We start from the raw sequence: 16193 nt of genomic DNA, 5'->3' as shown, positions 1-16193 counted from the left end.
GGGGAGCATAACTCTGCAAGTAATTGAGATAATCCAATACACGTCCACAGCGATATGGATTTTTTTGTGCAAATCATGACTTCAATTGAAACTTAATATATTGATAAAGGGCTTTGAAAGAGAGACCAACGTTAAAGTGAAATGTTTATGCTTTTTTATTACTATTTAGCAACAAAGGACAAATCCATTTAATAAATAATATATAATGTACAGCCAATTTTTCGGTTGGGCCACATAATCGAGAGTTGCTCTGTATTAAATCCCTGCTTTGGGACAATCAGACATCATTGGCAGATCCTGGTAGATTTAGTCTTGTGGAGTACTTCCTTCACTTTGCAGAATGCATCAAACTAAAATCCTCATCTTCGTGTGAAGTCCCTGAATAAAATTTAGCTGCAATCTGTGAAAAGGGGGTTTAATGCATGTGCTGTAAGTGTCGTACCAGATTAGCCTGTGCAGTCCAAACAGGCTAATCAGGGACAACACTTTCCTCCTAAACTTGATTTTTGCTAAAGAGATACTTTCTTTAAATAAAGAATATCATACATGTGGAAATGGTCATCCCTGACTAATCTGTGACACACTTAACGCACATGCATTAAACCATCTATTCACAGAACATGACCAAATTATAACAGGTATAAATTCTAAATTATATATATGTGCAATGTTCTCGTTTCTTAAACATGCAATTCTTTCAAACCCACTCAAAACAGTAAGTGTTGACAAACTTCAACTTGACAAATTGTACAAAAGTAATTTTAAGTTTGAACCAGATCAATCCACATTTATTAAACATGTATCTAGCTTTATGAAAAGATTCATTGATTTTGCTGAACTTTCATTTTGCCTTATTGTACATTTCAGGACATTTAAAAGGGCAGATATACCTGACCCACCATATACATCATTGGAACAGTTGCTTTGGTTTTCCTCTGAACCCACCATCTCTTCATCATCACTCGTAACATTCATTACTGCTTTTTCAGCCTTTTGTAGGTTCTCTTTATCTATAATTTCAGTCTCAGTATAATCAAAGAGCTCCACATCATTTGCAGCTGCAATAGCAGATGTTTTTACAGCAGTTTTCTTTTTTCCCCTTGTTTCACTCTCTGTTTTCTAGCAGATTTACTGTTCTCAACCAAACTTATATTTGAATCAATGTCAGATTTCTTAGCTCTTGTTGACTTCACTCTGGACTGTGAACTTCTTCTGGAATTCTGGGTGATATTAAAACTTGACTGTGATTTATCTCCACTACATGGCTGCGAGTTATCTCCCCTACTGGTTTGAGAGTTGTCCCCCTTGGCTGACTTCTCAAGGGCCAGAGAGCAAGATAGCAGATACTGCTCCATTCCAAATCTTGCTTCGTCTGCACACTGCACGCCATCAGCATAACCTGAACAGTGACATACATATCCTCTGAACAACAATCTAAACAATTGTAGTTTACCAGTAATTTTGTCTAGATCCACTATTTCATCCGAAACAATGTCAATAGGTAAAATAAAATTCAACAAACTGTGAACACTCCAAGGCCAGACTTATTGCAGAATCTGCATGCAACTTAATGAGATAACGTTGGGAAAATCAAGATTTGTCTCAACAAGAGCTTTGTCACAGACGTGACGAATACCCCCACATGCAGCATTGACACATAATATTTTGCATGTTGTCTTCACAAAAAACAACGGACACCATTCTCAATTTTTAAAACGCACAAAGTGACCCCTTGACCTAGTTTTTAACGGAGAAAAGCCCATGTTCTAACTTGGCCTTAAGATCATCTCCATAAAACTTTTGACCAAGTTTGGTGAAGATCGCATGTAAACTACTTAAATTGGTGCGGGCACCATGATGAATGTCCTAGAGATCATTTAGATAAAACTTGTGACCAAGTTTGGTGAGGATTGGATGAAAACTACTTGAATTAGAGAGCGGACAACATGGTGAGGTTTAAAACGCACTTATATCCCCGACCTAGTTTTTGACCCGGCATGACCCATATTCAAACTTGACATAGACATCATCTAGATACAACTTCTGACCAAGTTTGGTGACGATTGGATGAAAACTACTTGAATTAGAGAGCAGACATCATGCTGAATGTTTAAAACGCACTAAGTGACCCCGTGACCTAGTTTTTGACCGGGCAAGGCCCATGTTTGAACTTGGCCTAGACATCATGTAGATACAACTTCTGACCAAGTTTGGTGAAGATCGGATGAAAACTACTTGAATTAGAGATCGGACACCATGCTGAATGTTAAAAAACGCACTAAGTGACCCCCTGACCTAGTTTTTGACCAGGCAAGGCCCATGTTCCAACTTGGCCTTAAGATCATCTAGATACAACTTCTGGCCAAGTTTGGTGAAGATCAGATGAAAACTATTTGAATTATAGAGCGGACAACATGCTGAATGTTTAAAACGCACTAAGTGACCCCATGACCTAGTTTTTGACCCAGCGACCCATGTTCGAACTTGGCCTAGACATCATGTAGATACAACTTCTGACTAAGTTTGGTGAAGATAAGATGAAAACTACTTGAATTAGAGAGCGGACACTTAATACGGACTGACAGACAGACCGACCGACCCACAAGTTCATTCCTATATACCCCCCTAAACTTCGTTTGTGGGGATATAATGACGTATTAAAAACTGATAAATGTGGGCTGCAAAACAAGGTCACTTGGTTAAGTAAATAAAAAGCTTGCACACACTTTTGAGGCAAAAATTATTGCATATTCATCCTTAAACCTTATCAAAACATTTATCAAATACTAGACAGGGTGATTTTTCTTATGTTTCAAAAGAAAACCAAAACATTTTAACACTAAATTCACATTTTTACCCACTCAAATACAAAATTCTTCATAACATAAAAAAACTACATTTCTGAGCTGAACTAGTTAACCATCGTTGGTTGTTTACTCAATCACACATATGAAAGATAGATGTTTTTGATGTTTTCCTTATGAGCCAATCAAGTAACCGTGTGACCACTGCTCAGTACATGTTATTGTTTCTTGATGTCTTGGGGGCTGTTGGCCCTTTGTTATTAATTTAGAACAAGTTGTTGATTCCACAAGACCCAGCATTGAACTTGGCAGACATATTATTGGTATTACAGTTCTGACCAAGGTTCCTTTTAGATACGGCAATAAAAATAGGCCCCTAGAGTTCATAAGCTTTTTCTTCAATTTAACCTAGTTTCCTTGCTTCTGATTACTCATGACCCAATTTCAAATTCTGCCAAGATATGTTGTGACAAATGTTCCAACCAAGTTCCACGAAGATTAGAAAATACATCATTTCTCTAAGGTGGCTTAAAGCGTTATCATTAATTTGACCTAGTTCTTTACCTGCATGACCCAGTTTCTAACTCATAAAGTTGCAGCAGCTAGAGTTTCAACCAAGAAAGTGTTGACTTCACATATAGCAAGACTGAATAAAGGTGATCACACAAGCTCACCATGAGCATTTAGTGCGAGAATTTGGAGATAACAACTAGTATGAAATGATACACATGACACATTATGTGATGCAATTAACTGTTACATTTAACTATATTACCATTGGCAACTGCTGACACTTACGATTGCAGTGCTGGATGACCTTGCCCCACAAGGTATTAGTAGACAGGTTACCATGGTGACCTACTATCAGCAGGTGGTGACGGGCCCGGGTTAGCGCAACATTCATCCTCCTAGGGCAGTATAAAGAAAGTTATGCATGGTTAATCAAAATAATGTTATGAAGAAAGTTAGGGGTGGTTAATCACAATAATGTTATGAAGAAAGTTAGGAGTGGTTAATCAAAATAATGTTATAAAGAAAGCTAGGGGTGGTTAATCAAAATAATGTTATGAAGAAAGTTAGGGGTGGTTAATCAAAATAATGTCATGAAGAAAGTTAGGGGTGGTTATTTAAAATAATGTTATGAAGAAAGTAAGGGGTGGTTAATCAAAATAATGTTATAAAGATTCCTGTCTGTTTCAATATGTTCAATACATTAACTTGTTCATGCAACGTTAGAAGTGGTGCATATGTTAAACACATGTTCTACATATTGGTTAAAGTGATATTATGCGCATTTTTCACGGTTGAATTGAGCTGAAAAGAATTAACAGGTCAAAATAGTAAGTTAAAATGTTGTAACTGGCCAATTATCTACAACTCATCTTGCCACCAGTTGTTTAAAAAAAATATATATTATATTCCATATTTTACATGACTGTCCCAGTCCTCTAAGCCGAGCGGAACTGTCTTTTTATAAGGATCGGAGTTAGTGTTTGTGTGTCGTATCAACGAATCTGCACTTAAACTAAATTTAGATTCACATTGTACATCAAATCATTTCTGTCGTCAGTTGTCAAAACGAAAGTACGGTTGATATTCAAATGCATTATTTTTCTCTTTCCGGGATATTGTTTTAGTATGTTGATGCTGCATAACAAATATAAGTGTGTATATGAAGTGAAAACACCAAAAATAAACAACGGTTGGGATAGACACCTATAAAGATTGCATATACTGTCAGATGCGCATAATATCACTTTAATTACATTTTTGCAAGAAAATAACATTGACTTTAGTGCTTTGAAAGTTTTTCTTCTAATAAAGGAAGTGCCTGTTATTGCTTAAATGCCTTGTTTGTAAAACATCTACTTAAGGTGATCATTGTATCTCCAGCCCCACATACTTGTCATTGTCTATGAATCCCATGCCCTTGGTGCGTACTGTAGAGAGGATAATGATGTCCCTCTCTCCACCCTGGAACGCGTCCACTGTGGACACCTGAACTCCCTTGGAATCTCCACCCCCACTGCTCATGAAACAGTTTTATTGCAGGCTTGTATAGTTGTCTGTCCTTACCATATACATTCTCACCACATGAAAATTCTCAACTTAATAACTTGAGCCGTGTCCCACACGCCAGTAATACCCACACAGCTTTGTCAGCTACATTTTTCAGGGGTGTGATTTTTCCCTGGATCCCCGGAACGGTTTGTACGGGGGTCATTTTGCATTTCACGTAAATTTAAAAAAAATGGGGGAAGGGGTAAGAACAATTCTGCAGGTGTATTTGATAAGCGGCCCAAAAAATCTGCGGCCCGCAAAACCTCTCAACATATTACACTGGTAGATTCTGCCTAAGCATTTTTTTTAAACAAGCGATGTAATTGGCTGTTGTTTCCCAATCTTCCAATTAAAATCGGTGTTTAAAAATGTGTTTCTTTTTTTTGCTGATTTGTTTGCAAATGGCGCCTTTGTGAAGCGAAAATTAAGATTATTGAACGTACGAATCTCACAAAATCTCTGATATTGAAAATTATTGAAATACAAATTTCAATGGGAAAGGGAAGAAACAACAGTGGATATAAATTAGAAATTGATATCACTTTCTTATTCAGTACAGAAGATAGACTGTCTTGGTAAGGCTGAAGTATGTGTCAGGATATGACAAAGTCTTGAACTACAGATCCCATGGTAAATTAATTGTTGTTAATAGAAAACTGTTACATTGTTGGCCTTACTTAGAATTTAAAGACATTGAGCCCAAAAACAGGATTGGTGTCATCTTTCACAGGGATCGGAACAGACATTGATTTTGATCACAATTATTACTGGTGACTTTGCATAATTTGTTATATGTGAATTTAAAAACGTTTTCATACATAAATCTTGTTAATAAGTTAAAGATGGTGTTTTTTTCATGTCTGTTTTAAGGTTTGTCATTGCGTAGTCAAAATCAGTCAACAGAATTTTCCTCCCCTCAGACTTCGCCTCGATCACACCCCTGAAATACAGATAAGCATGGGCATAAACAGTGTCAAAAACATCCAGCCGGTACATTCCATGCAGATGATAGATTCCATGATTCAATCTAAAAGCACCACAAATGTGAAGTAGTTCGCTTAACAACCTTAAAACATTTTCTGCAGACGAGCCAACAAATTGAGTGACCAACAGTGACTCAATAATACCCCAATTAAACAACAAATATCATCAATCAATCCTGTATTAGGCATGCTTGACAAATGCATTTCTACCTTGAAAGGAGATCATTGATTCTGGTCACCTGCGCGCGGTACAGCGTTATGACGCCCAGACGTTCCGTCCCCAGACCACATAGCACAAATGTCTGCAGCAGAAAAAAGACGAAGCCTGCCTCGGCCTCATTATAAAAACTCCCCACACCCTCGCTGGTCTCTGTACCGCGAGATACGTCATAGTAGCACAGGGTCGGCAGGAACAGCTGGAGGATGTAATTTCAAACATATGAAAGGTGCACAGTATGAGAAATAATACTTCAATAGTATGGCTATTAAATCAGTAGACAGACTTTGGAACTTGTATAGATATTCAGATTTTTTTAAAATAAATATTTTGTGTAGAAAAAAAGGGTTGCTATTAAAAATATTGAAGCAGATCTTGTTTTGCTAGTTTGTTTTCTGCAAGTCTTCAAGGTCATTGATTTTGGTTTACCCAAGAAAATAACAGCAAATTATTTACCTGGGAGAATATATTGAATTAATAAATTTTAAGTTTGGGTACATGTTGAGACCTATGTGTCTACTGTACCAGCAATGGTTGTCTGTCAGTCTCAGTGACTCCATCAGTCAGCATGTCTCCATAGAACAGACTGTTAGCGATGGCACTAATGTGGGGGTGACATCGGTACTGGGTACGCAATAATGTTGGTATATGACCCTGTAAAAGACTGAGACTCTTATAAAGATATCTTAATATTCTCTGTTCAGTATTATTACATACAATCATATTATTACTTATCCTTTCCATATGAAACAAGTCTATACAACAATTGCCAACATGCAAGAAGAAAGACAACTGATTCATTTAACTTTAAATATGTTTATATTACCTCCATTTCATAAAAACTGAAGGCCTTTTTTAGAGACACCTAGGTAAACTTGCCATCTTGGAGAAATCTTGAAAATGCTCCCTGCTGAGGTGTGTGGAAACATTAAAATATTTTACTTGTACTAAAGATATTTATTTATTGGTACTAAAAGAGATCAAAATAATGCAGAAATTTAATAAACTGTGTTTTTGTTTTCTGACAGACAGACCTACAAGCAGACAGAAGTCTATCGTGACTCCAGTACTTTGTAGAATGGGAGAGTATATATGTGTCTTGTTAGGAGAAAACTGGGCTTAATGCTTGTGCGTAAAGTGTCGTCCCAGATTAGCCTGTGCAGTCTGCACAGGCTAATCAGGGACGACACTTTCCGCTTTTATGTAATTTTTAGTTTCAATAAAGTCTCTCCTTACCGAAAATCTTGTTTAGGCGGAAAGTGCCGTCCCTGATTAGCATGTGCAAATTGCACAGGCTAATCTGGGATGACACTTTACGCACATGCATTTTGCCCAGTTGTCTCAGAACAAGACACATATAACAAGCACGTATCTATTCAGTATTCACTCTGTACCATGAGTATTAGCCTATCAAATAGGGTCTGCTCAAGGCCATTGGCATGGACACTGTCTGCACCTTCGATAGTCGGGTCGAGTTGCTGAAACATACAATGGATATGGATTACAAATGAGCCGTGCTGTCAGAAAAGGGGCCTGAATGCATGTGTCGTAAGGTGTTGCCCCTGATCCGCCTGTGCAGTCTTCACAGGCTAATGAAGTAGAATAATTTCTGCTGTAATGGAATTTGTCATTCAAAGTATGTCTCTTCAAACCAAATATACTGTTTAAGCAAAAAATGTTATTAAAAAAACATTTTCCCAGAGTATCACATATTGCACTACACACAACGTCCAAATGATGATCACTACACACACAATGTCCAAATGATGATCACTACTCATACAACGTCCGAATGATGATCACTACACACACAACGTCTGAATGATGATCACTACACACACAACGTCCGAATGATGATCACTACACACACAACGTCTGAATGATGATCACTACACACACAACGTCCGAATGATGATCACTACACACACAACGTCCGAATGATAATCACTACACACACAACGTCCGAATGATGATCACTACACACACAACGTCCGAATGATGATCACTACACACACAACGTCCAAATGATGATCACTACACACACAACATCCGAATGATGATCACTACACACACAACGTCCGAATGATGATCACTACACACACAACGTCTGAATGATGATCACTACACACACAACGTCCGAATGATGATCACTACACACACAACGTCCGAATGATGTTCACTACACACACAACGTCCGAATGATGATCACTACACACACAACGTCCGAATGATGATCACTACACACGCAACGTCTGAATGATGATCACTACACACACAACGTCCGAATGATGATCACTACACACACAACGTCCGAATGATAATCACTACACACACAACGTCCGAATGATGATCACTACACACACAACGTCCGAATGATGATCACTACACACACAACGTCCGAATGATGATCACTACACACACAACGTCCGAATGATGATCACTACACACACAACGTCCGAATGATGATCACTACACACACAACGTCTGAATGATGATCACTACACACACAACGTCCGAATGATGATCACTACACACACAACATCCGAATGATGATCACTACACACACAACGTTCGAATGATGATCACTACACACACAACGTCCGAATGATGATCACTACACACACAACGTCCGAATGATGATCACTACACACACAACGTCCGAATGATGATCACTACACACACAACGTCCGAATGATGATCACTACACACACAACGTCCAAATGATGATCACTACACACACAACGTCCGAATGATGATCACTACACACACAACGTCCAAATGATGATCACTACACACACAACGTCCGAATGATGATCACTACACACACAACGTCCAAATGATGATCACTACTCACACAACGTCCGAATGATGATCACTACACACACAACGTCCGAATGATGATCACTACACATACAACGTCCAAATGATGATCACTACACATACAACGTCCGAATGATGATTAATTGGTACCATTTATTTCAACTTCAGTGATACAACGGACCAATATGCTCTTTTTCACCTTGTTAACACTCTTAAAGTCACATTAAAAAATCTTCTGGACCTTATCTCAATATTTGTACTTGAAGTTAACAGCACAGTTAATTTCCTGAAGCAGGCAGATGACAGCCTTAAAGCGTTTGGACATCTTTTTGTACTTTAATAAGTTCAAGAGGTCATTCCTTGTCTGTTGTGTACTGCTAGCAAGAGAGAGATGGAGAGAAAGAGTGAGAGATAGGAGAGAGTTCTCTATCACCTTGGGGTCTCCAACGAGGATCAGTTTCTGACACTGGTACCTGGCATCAGGCAGCAGGGAGGCAGGCTCTGTCATCTGGCTGCACTCGTTCAACAGCACCAACTTTTTATGTTGAAATGTAGACACAAGAAAACTTAAGCACATTTTATTATAAAATCAGCGACCTTCTTATTTTCGACTGCAGAATACAGAGAAGACATTTGCATTTCGTCAACTGAATGTAATAAGTAATGTAACTGACATTTTTACTTTTTTCCATTTTTGTGTTTATTAAGGTGACATACATCAGCTGTTAAAATATTAAGTCAACCTTTTTGGCAAAAATAATGTTTTTACCAAATTTTCGAAATCGACATTACGAACACATGTCATTTTCTAAATGTAAAAAGTAGCATAACAGACATTTTGTTAAATTTTCAGGAGAAGCAAAAAACTGTTTTATTAAAATAATAAACATTTTTTTGTATTCAATTTTTCTGATTAGTATTATATTAATACTTGGAAAACGAAACAAAACTCCAAAATGATTTGTCTTTCTTAAAACAATAAAATTTTTAGAAAGGAGCAGTTACAATTATTTCAACACTGAAATATTTTGAATGCAAAAAATAACGTAAGTGCTCATACTGTATTTCAGAAAATGTCTGAAAATATGCATTCCTGAACAATTCACAAAATGTCAGTTACCCTAGTTATTACATTCAGTAGACGATTTGTAAACACAATTGGTTTGGCCTCTTTTAATTTTTGGCCATTTTCAACAACATTTCTGCCATATCATGGCAGTCAGACTACCTAACCATATGGGATACCAAAGGGGTCGAAACTTTAACTTCTGCTCGAGCAGAAAAAAATGCTGCTCGAGCAGCATTTAAATGCTGCTCGACCAGCAAAATACTGCTCGAGCAGCAAATTTACTGCTCGACCAGCAGTTTTTCTGCTCGAGCAGAAAAATCCTGCTCGACCAGCATTTATTTTTAGATTATGGCATTAGCCAATCAGAACTCTTGTTATATTTGCCATTTGGTGCAAAACTGGTTTGTTTGGAAAAAATGGCTGCCGCCATGATGGTGCCTTTTTCACATCTTCTGCAAGTTTATGTGACGACCTGTTTAAAGTTTAACATTGACACGCGGTAAGTGCTTTATATTTTGGCTGCAAACTAGTCGATCAAAAAATTGTTGCCATTCGCTTAATAAGAAAATCGATCATAAATGTCTAACGGCTGTTAAAACTTTTGCGAAAATCACGACGATGACTGATAAGAATTGCTCAATGGGTGCGCAAGTGTAGGTTCTCTTTTTCTATCGATTTACTTTCTAAATGATTCTTAATAATTGCTTCCGACACAGGTGCCGATTGCCTGTGATTGTGCCTTTCTGGTTAACATTGTTTACGTTTCTCGTTCTCCCCATACATGTATTAGTCCAAATTTTTGACGCTCTTAAATATTAAGCTACTTTTTATATGGGTAATATTTGGAGAATTTAGCCCATATAAAAAGTATCTCTAAATTCTTTGCGCGTCTTATAAATGAGACTAATACATGTATATATCTGCTGTCCTAACTTTTACAATTATCCAAAATATCATGTCTGTTAACCAGTTCTCAGTGCCCCAGATAAGCTGCGTATCTGCGTCTTTTACCCAATTAAAATATTTAAAAATGCAAAGAAATACAATATCATGAGTATTGAAAACGCAACCAATTTGACTTTTACGCAAATTCGTCAAATTAACGATACAAAACTTCGATTAAAAATGCTTTGCTCATTTTAGGTATTTTCTCTTTGGAATTATTATCGTAACGCGGTGACGCTTACACTTAGCAAGCTTAGCAAACGGTCATAGTTATTCAAACGCTATGCGTTTTCAATCTGACCTAATTCGTCGCTCATTGTGCATGTATTTGTAAAGCGTCTGTAGTTTCAGTTTCTATTACGATGCAAAATAAAAATAGCTAAGAGAGTTCGAAAGACGTCCAAGATTGTTGCGCCAAAATATCAGCCGATCGCAAACTTTTTCGAATCAAGAAAGCAAGAGCCAATAAGTGCCGAATCATTCCTGTTATCGATTTTGTTAGAAACTGTGCATACAGCAGTTGAGTTGACATCCAAAAAACATGATGGAAAGTCTGTGACTTAACAAATCTGTCAAAAGTATAAAAAAGCATGTCATTGGTTAGAAATTGTCGACATTTTTTAAAGTTTATATCATGGACAGTTTCAAGGATTAAAGATATTACGAAACATCAGTTTATTAAAATTTATGATGATCGTTTACAGTTCTATTGAATCAATACAAGTGTGCAGCGTCAACGGAAGTAAATCAGCAATTATTTAAAGGTATGCATTTTTATTACTCATTTCACTCTATATGAAGAATGGAATCACCCTATTTTTCAAAATCAATGGTTGAAAACCCTTTTTCCCAAATAATTATCTGGGGCACTGAGTTCTCGAGGACTTTTCTCAATTTCAATGTAAATTATTTTTCACCGAGGCCTATTAGCTTGTTCAAAGCTAACAACAGGTAAAATGTGAGTTGTGTCTGAATTACAAGTTGTTTAATTTTTTATAATTGAAATGTTTACAATTTACTATTTATTGAATAACTTGGCAGTGCATAATTAAGTTCTGGGATGTTATTTTCAGCTCTGAACAGCGAAAAAAATGCATAATAATTACATTGGTGGCACTATAATGAGTTACCTTTCATCTGTCCTTCCATTATAATGTCCCTAAAGCAGACTTCCCAAACTTTGCAGAAAGAGATTAGGCATTGTATTACACACTCATTTTAACCATGGCATGCTATTGTACAACATGTCTTGACGGAAATAATTTCGATAAAAAATATTTGCAGGAAATAATTTTTCCATTGCGAATCGTTTGTATCTTTTTATCTTTATTCTGAAATGCCCCTCTTAAGAATAATGTCATGTATAGCTGGTTTAGAATTAAGGATGATGATATGTCCTAACAGCATTTTGTCATGTCATTTACTGTACTTCTTAACCTACATGTATTTGAATATTCAGTCCCCATGTAACTGCGCCCATATGTTGTGGACATTTTCATACAAGAATACAAACAGGAATATGTATTGGAGTTTGCTGTTTAAATTTACAGTCAATCGGAGGGTAACAGGTTTGTTTTTAACCAGAAGTGAGGAACTAAACGCAATTTGCAGGGGGAAAAAAATCTCTTTATACCACTTAAGTATATTTGCATCACAGGAGCTCTGGTGTCGTGAGGTTGAGCCAACTAGTGTTGAATCTAAAACATTTAGCATCATGGACTCATAAGTGAGAAGCCAAGTCAGACACCGCAAAATGTAAAATAATCTGTCAGATGTTTGGTCTGACAGGCTACGAAATTCTGTCAGACTGAAGGATAATTTCTGGATTCCACTTATTAGCATACCTGATAATAGCATATTTCTGTAATTAGCATATAGCAGTGCTCCAGATAACATGCGTAAAGGCGTAAAAACGAATAAAATTTCTTAAATAACGATTTAGATTTAAAATCTTTGCATAAAGTTACGAATTGAAAAAATAAAACACGAATTCGACATTTTCGAACGTGCGTAAAACTTCCAGTAGCAAATTATATATGGTAAACATTTCATCCCGGTTCTGACTCGTCGAGGCGCTCAATTAAAACTACAGCTTTAAGTCAACGTCACTTTGCTGTTAGGAAGGGCCACACTTAAGAACGGTCGAAAGGCCAAACAGTCTCGATTCTGTTCTCCTGGTATTACAGGCGAGTCATTACTGTTTATTGTACCTTTTTAATTACACTTATCGTAATTTTTATTCACAAGTAATAAACAATATACCTATTCAAAATGTCATTAAAATTAAATGTTAAATATATATTTTTGATATGACTTTAACGGCGACCAAAATGCCATTATGACCTAAGCCGAAGTGACAGTTACTGTTATAAATAAAAAATCAAAATGGCCGGCCGAAGCGGTGTATCGAAGCGTGGAAGGCAAAAAAAGCAAGATAGATGTGGGGTCTTTTGAGCCAGAAAAAGCTGTCCGATTATGGGAAAGCAAGAAACGGAAAAGAAAGCCAGGCTTTTCCAAGACTATAAACCAAAATGTTTGATTGTTGATGTGTCAAAAAAAATGCATAAACTTTTTTTGGTAATATAGTGTTAAGAATTAATTTTATAAATAGGGGGTAAAATAAGAATTAATTTTTGAAATAGGGAGTAAATAAGAATTTGACCAAATTTTTGTCTGGAGCTCTGATATAGAATGTCAAAGCACAGAGTAATTCTTAAATTTTAATGTATTTTTCTTCTATTAATAGCATAATTTTTAACCCCAATATTCAGAATTCACTTAAAGTCTTTAGAGCATAGAACATTCTCTGAATGCCAAGAAAATATGCTTTAAATCTGCAAAAATATGCTCAAATGCAAATGCAAATACCTTAGAATACAATTCCATTTGATAAATAGTTATCTTAAACATCAATCATATACAATGTTGAATTTAAATTTCACTTTGACGATCAATTATTAACAGATTTGACTTATTGTATGCCCCCAGTTGCTATATTTATGCTAAAATGTGTGTTCCTGTTAATAGCATATTCCTGTTATTAGCATAATTTTTGCTGACATGGTATGCTAAGAACAGGAATCCACTGTAGCAACATATTAATCAAGAATTATGGTTTGAATCCGTGAACTATTATTTTTTATGGTGAAAGAAAATCTCCATGGCGCGTTTTCAAAAATTCCTAATCAAGCTTGGTAAAAGAACACACAGAATAGCAAATTTATTACAGCGCCAACTTCCGGGTAAAAATGATTGATTTTTTTAATATTCCTTAAAGACAAGTGCCGCATCATATCCTATGGGTGATTTAAAACATAATGAAGCCTAAATAAAACAATCATTTATTTTCTTACCATTAAGCATGTTTGAGTTCTTACAGAAGTGTTTCCATGTGATTAACTTAAATGTGAAAATTCTTCTCAATAACTTGCTTCATTAACAAAATATATTGAAAAATATCCTTAAAATTGCCCCAAGTGTACTGGTTTTGCGTGACATTTTATGTAAAAGGCAATTTTCAATTCTATACTTCAATAAAACTTTCAGAAATATTAGGTATTGCCATCATTAAATGAATATAAAAATGCATATGCTTTAAGAAAAATAAAACAATGCTTCTAACTTAGGTTGATATCTCTTGTAGCAAGTGTTCAAAGCAATGATGTTCTTGTCAATTTTGTGCCACAATTTTCAACTCTCTTCACGTATATTAAGAGGTGGCATCATAAAGTGCTTCAATATTTATAGGCAAAAAGTGTCCTTTTAACCTGTCACATGTTTTTTCTACACATTTGTACAGGTATTTATACAATTATTTGTTCATGTAAATTTTGAACAGCTGAATACTAAATGTGGTCAGAATTTGTCCCTGTCCCAAGTGTACATTTTGCAAGAAAGTTATTTTAAATTTTTCATAAGATAGAATTTTCAATGTTTTACATCATTTTCTTCAAACCATTAATGCTTATAACTACTGACTAGATGTACTGAAAATTTGATGCCAAAACCGTGTGAACTTTTTTTGCAAGACAAATATCGCATTGTCCCAAGTGTACGAAATTTTTATCATGTTTGATGGACAGGTGATAGCTTTTAAAAAATAAACAATGGCACCGATTTTCTGGAAAGAAGTACACAGAAGGGTGTAATCTCCAAGAGAAAAAGGTGGTTTCTTCACTCTGGGGGTGAACTACTCTTATTATATGGGTATGTCTCCATATTTTGTCTTCAGAAGAAAAATATAAGCATATAAATGATAATGTGTGGGAACTTGGGAAGTATATTTGACTTTACCATAACATTATTACAAAAATGCATTTCCTCTTCTCAAATTAATGTCAATTTTAATCAAAATGTTTCTCCAATGATCTTCAATGTTAGCATGAAGTTGGTTAACAAATGTTGTACATGTACACTTGGGACACAAAATAAATGTTTTTCTTATAAACCTCCAGAACGTGAAAACAAACTTACATTATAGCAGAATTAATGATTAAATTTCGATTTAATAAAGCATTCAAAAGCAACTGAAAAAAAGCCAAAATAAAAGTTGAACATGGTCAAATGTCAAATATGATTGATGACAAAGTCTTTCAGACACTTATAATTAAACCACGCAGACAGTCAGCCTTGTGGTACAATTCCTACACATCTAAACTAAAAACCATGTTAAAACCTTCGATAAACAAAGGTACAGCACTTATTATTATTTCATTCATTTTTAATGACACATTACCAAAATATATAGTCTTTTAGAGGATCTATTGTATTACAGAGGAAGGTCAAGTAAGAGGACATCGTGTTTAATGTATAAAGTATAAAAAGAACAAGGTCTAATTTATAAAGAACATGGTCCAATATATAGAGAATATAATGTTTAAAGGGGCCTTTTCACAGATTTTGGCATGTTTTAAAGTTTGTCATTTAATGCTTTATATTGATAAATGTAAACATTAAATTTTAAAAGCTCCAGTAAAAAATCAAAAATAAAATTTAAAAAAGGAAAAAAAAGTAGCCCGCATCAGGGCTCGAACCAGTGACCCCCGGAATCCTGAAGTAAAATCGCATTAGCCAACTGAGCTATTCTGTCAAACATACATAGACTGCGTATTTTATACGTTATATAAGCAATCTTCGCAGTTGCACAAATTTAAACGACAGCAACAGAACTCTCCAAATTATTCAATCGTTTCGCGTTGCAACGTTTTATAATTTTTAGGTTTTTAAATCGTCAACAGATGCATATAATGGTTATATTGGACCATGGCAAATGTTCAGTAATAATGTTTCCTCAC

The 16193-nt window shown here is 35.7% G+C and overlaps 2 protein-coding genes across 2 annotated transcripts in view; one reads left to right on the top strand and one right to left on the bottom strand.

Moving 5' to 3' along the window:
- The window catches only part of LOC127832755 (dynein regulatory complex protein 10-like), a 218541-nt gene that overhangs the window by 183878 nt on the left and 18470 nt on the right, over positions 1 to 16193 (top strand). The gene's annotated exons all lie outside the window — the stretch shown is intronic.
- LOC127832802 (protein ZGRF1-like) lies at positions 138 to 9544 on the bottom strand. The gene is made up of 8 exons (XM_052358346.1): positions 9319 to 9544; positions 7460 to 7543; positions 6591 to 6719; positions 6059 to 6264; positions 4708 to 4830; positions 3603 to 3712; positions 900 to 1399; positions 138 to 378 (listed from the first exon to the last, which is right to left on the bottom strand). The coding sequence occupies exons 1-7, from the start codon at positions 9460 to 9462 to the stop codon at positions 1077 to 1079; spliced, it is 1119 nt and encodes a 372-aa protein (XP_052214306.1). The 5' UTR covers positions 9463 to 9544; the 3' UTR covers positions 138 to 378; positions 900 to 1076.

The sequence above is a fragment of the Dreissena polymorpha genome, chromosome 1 (assembly GCF_020536995.1).
Source record: "Dreissena polymorpha isolate Duluth1 chromosome 1, UMN_Dpol_1.0, whole genome shotgun sequence".
Classification (NCBI taxonomy): domain Eukaryota; kingdom Metazoa; phylum Mollusca; class Bivalvia; order Myida; family Dreissenidae; genus Dreissena; species Dreissena polymorpha.
Note: the sequence above shows the minus strand (reverse complement) of the source record. Positions and strands in the feature narration are given on the sequence as shown.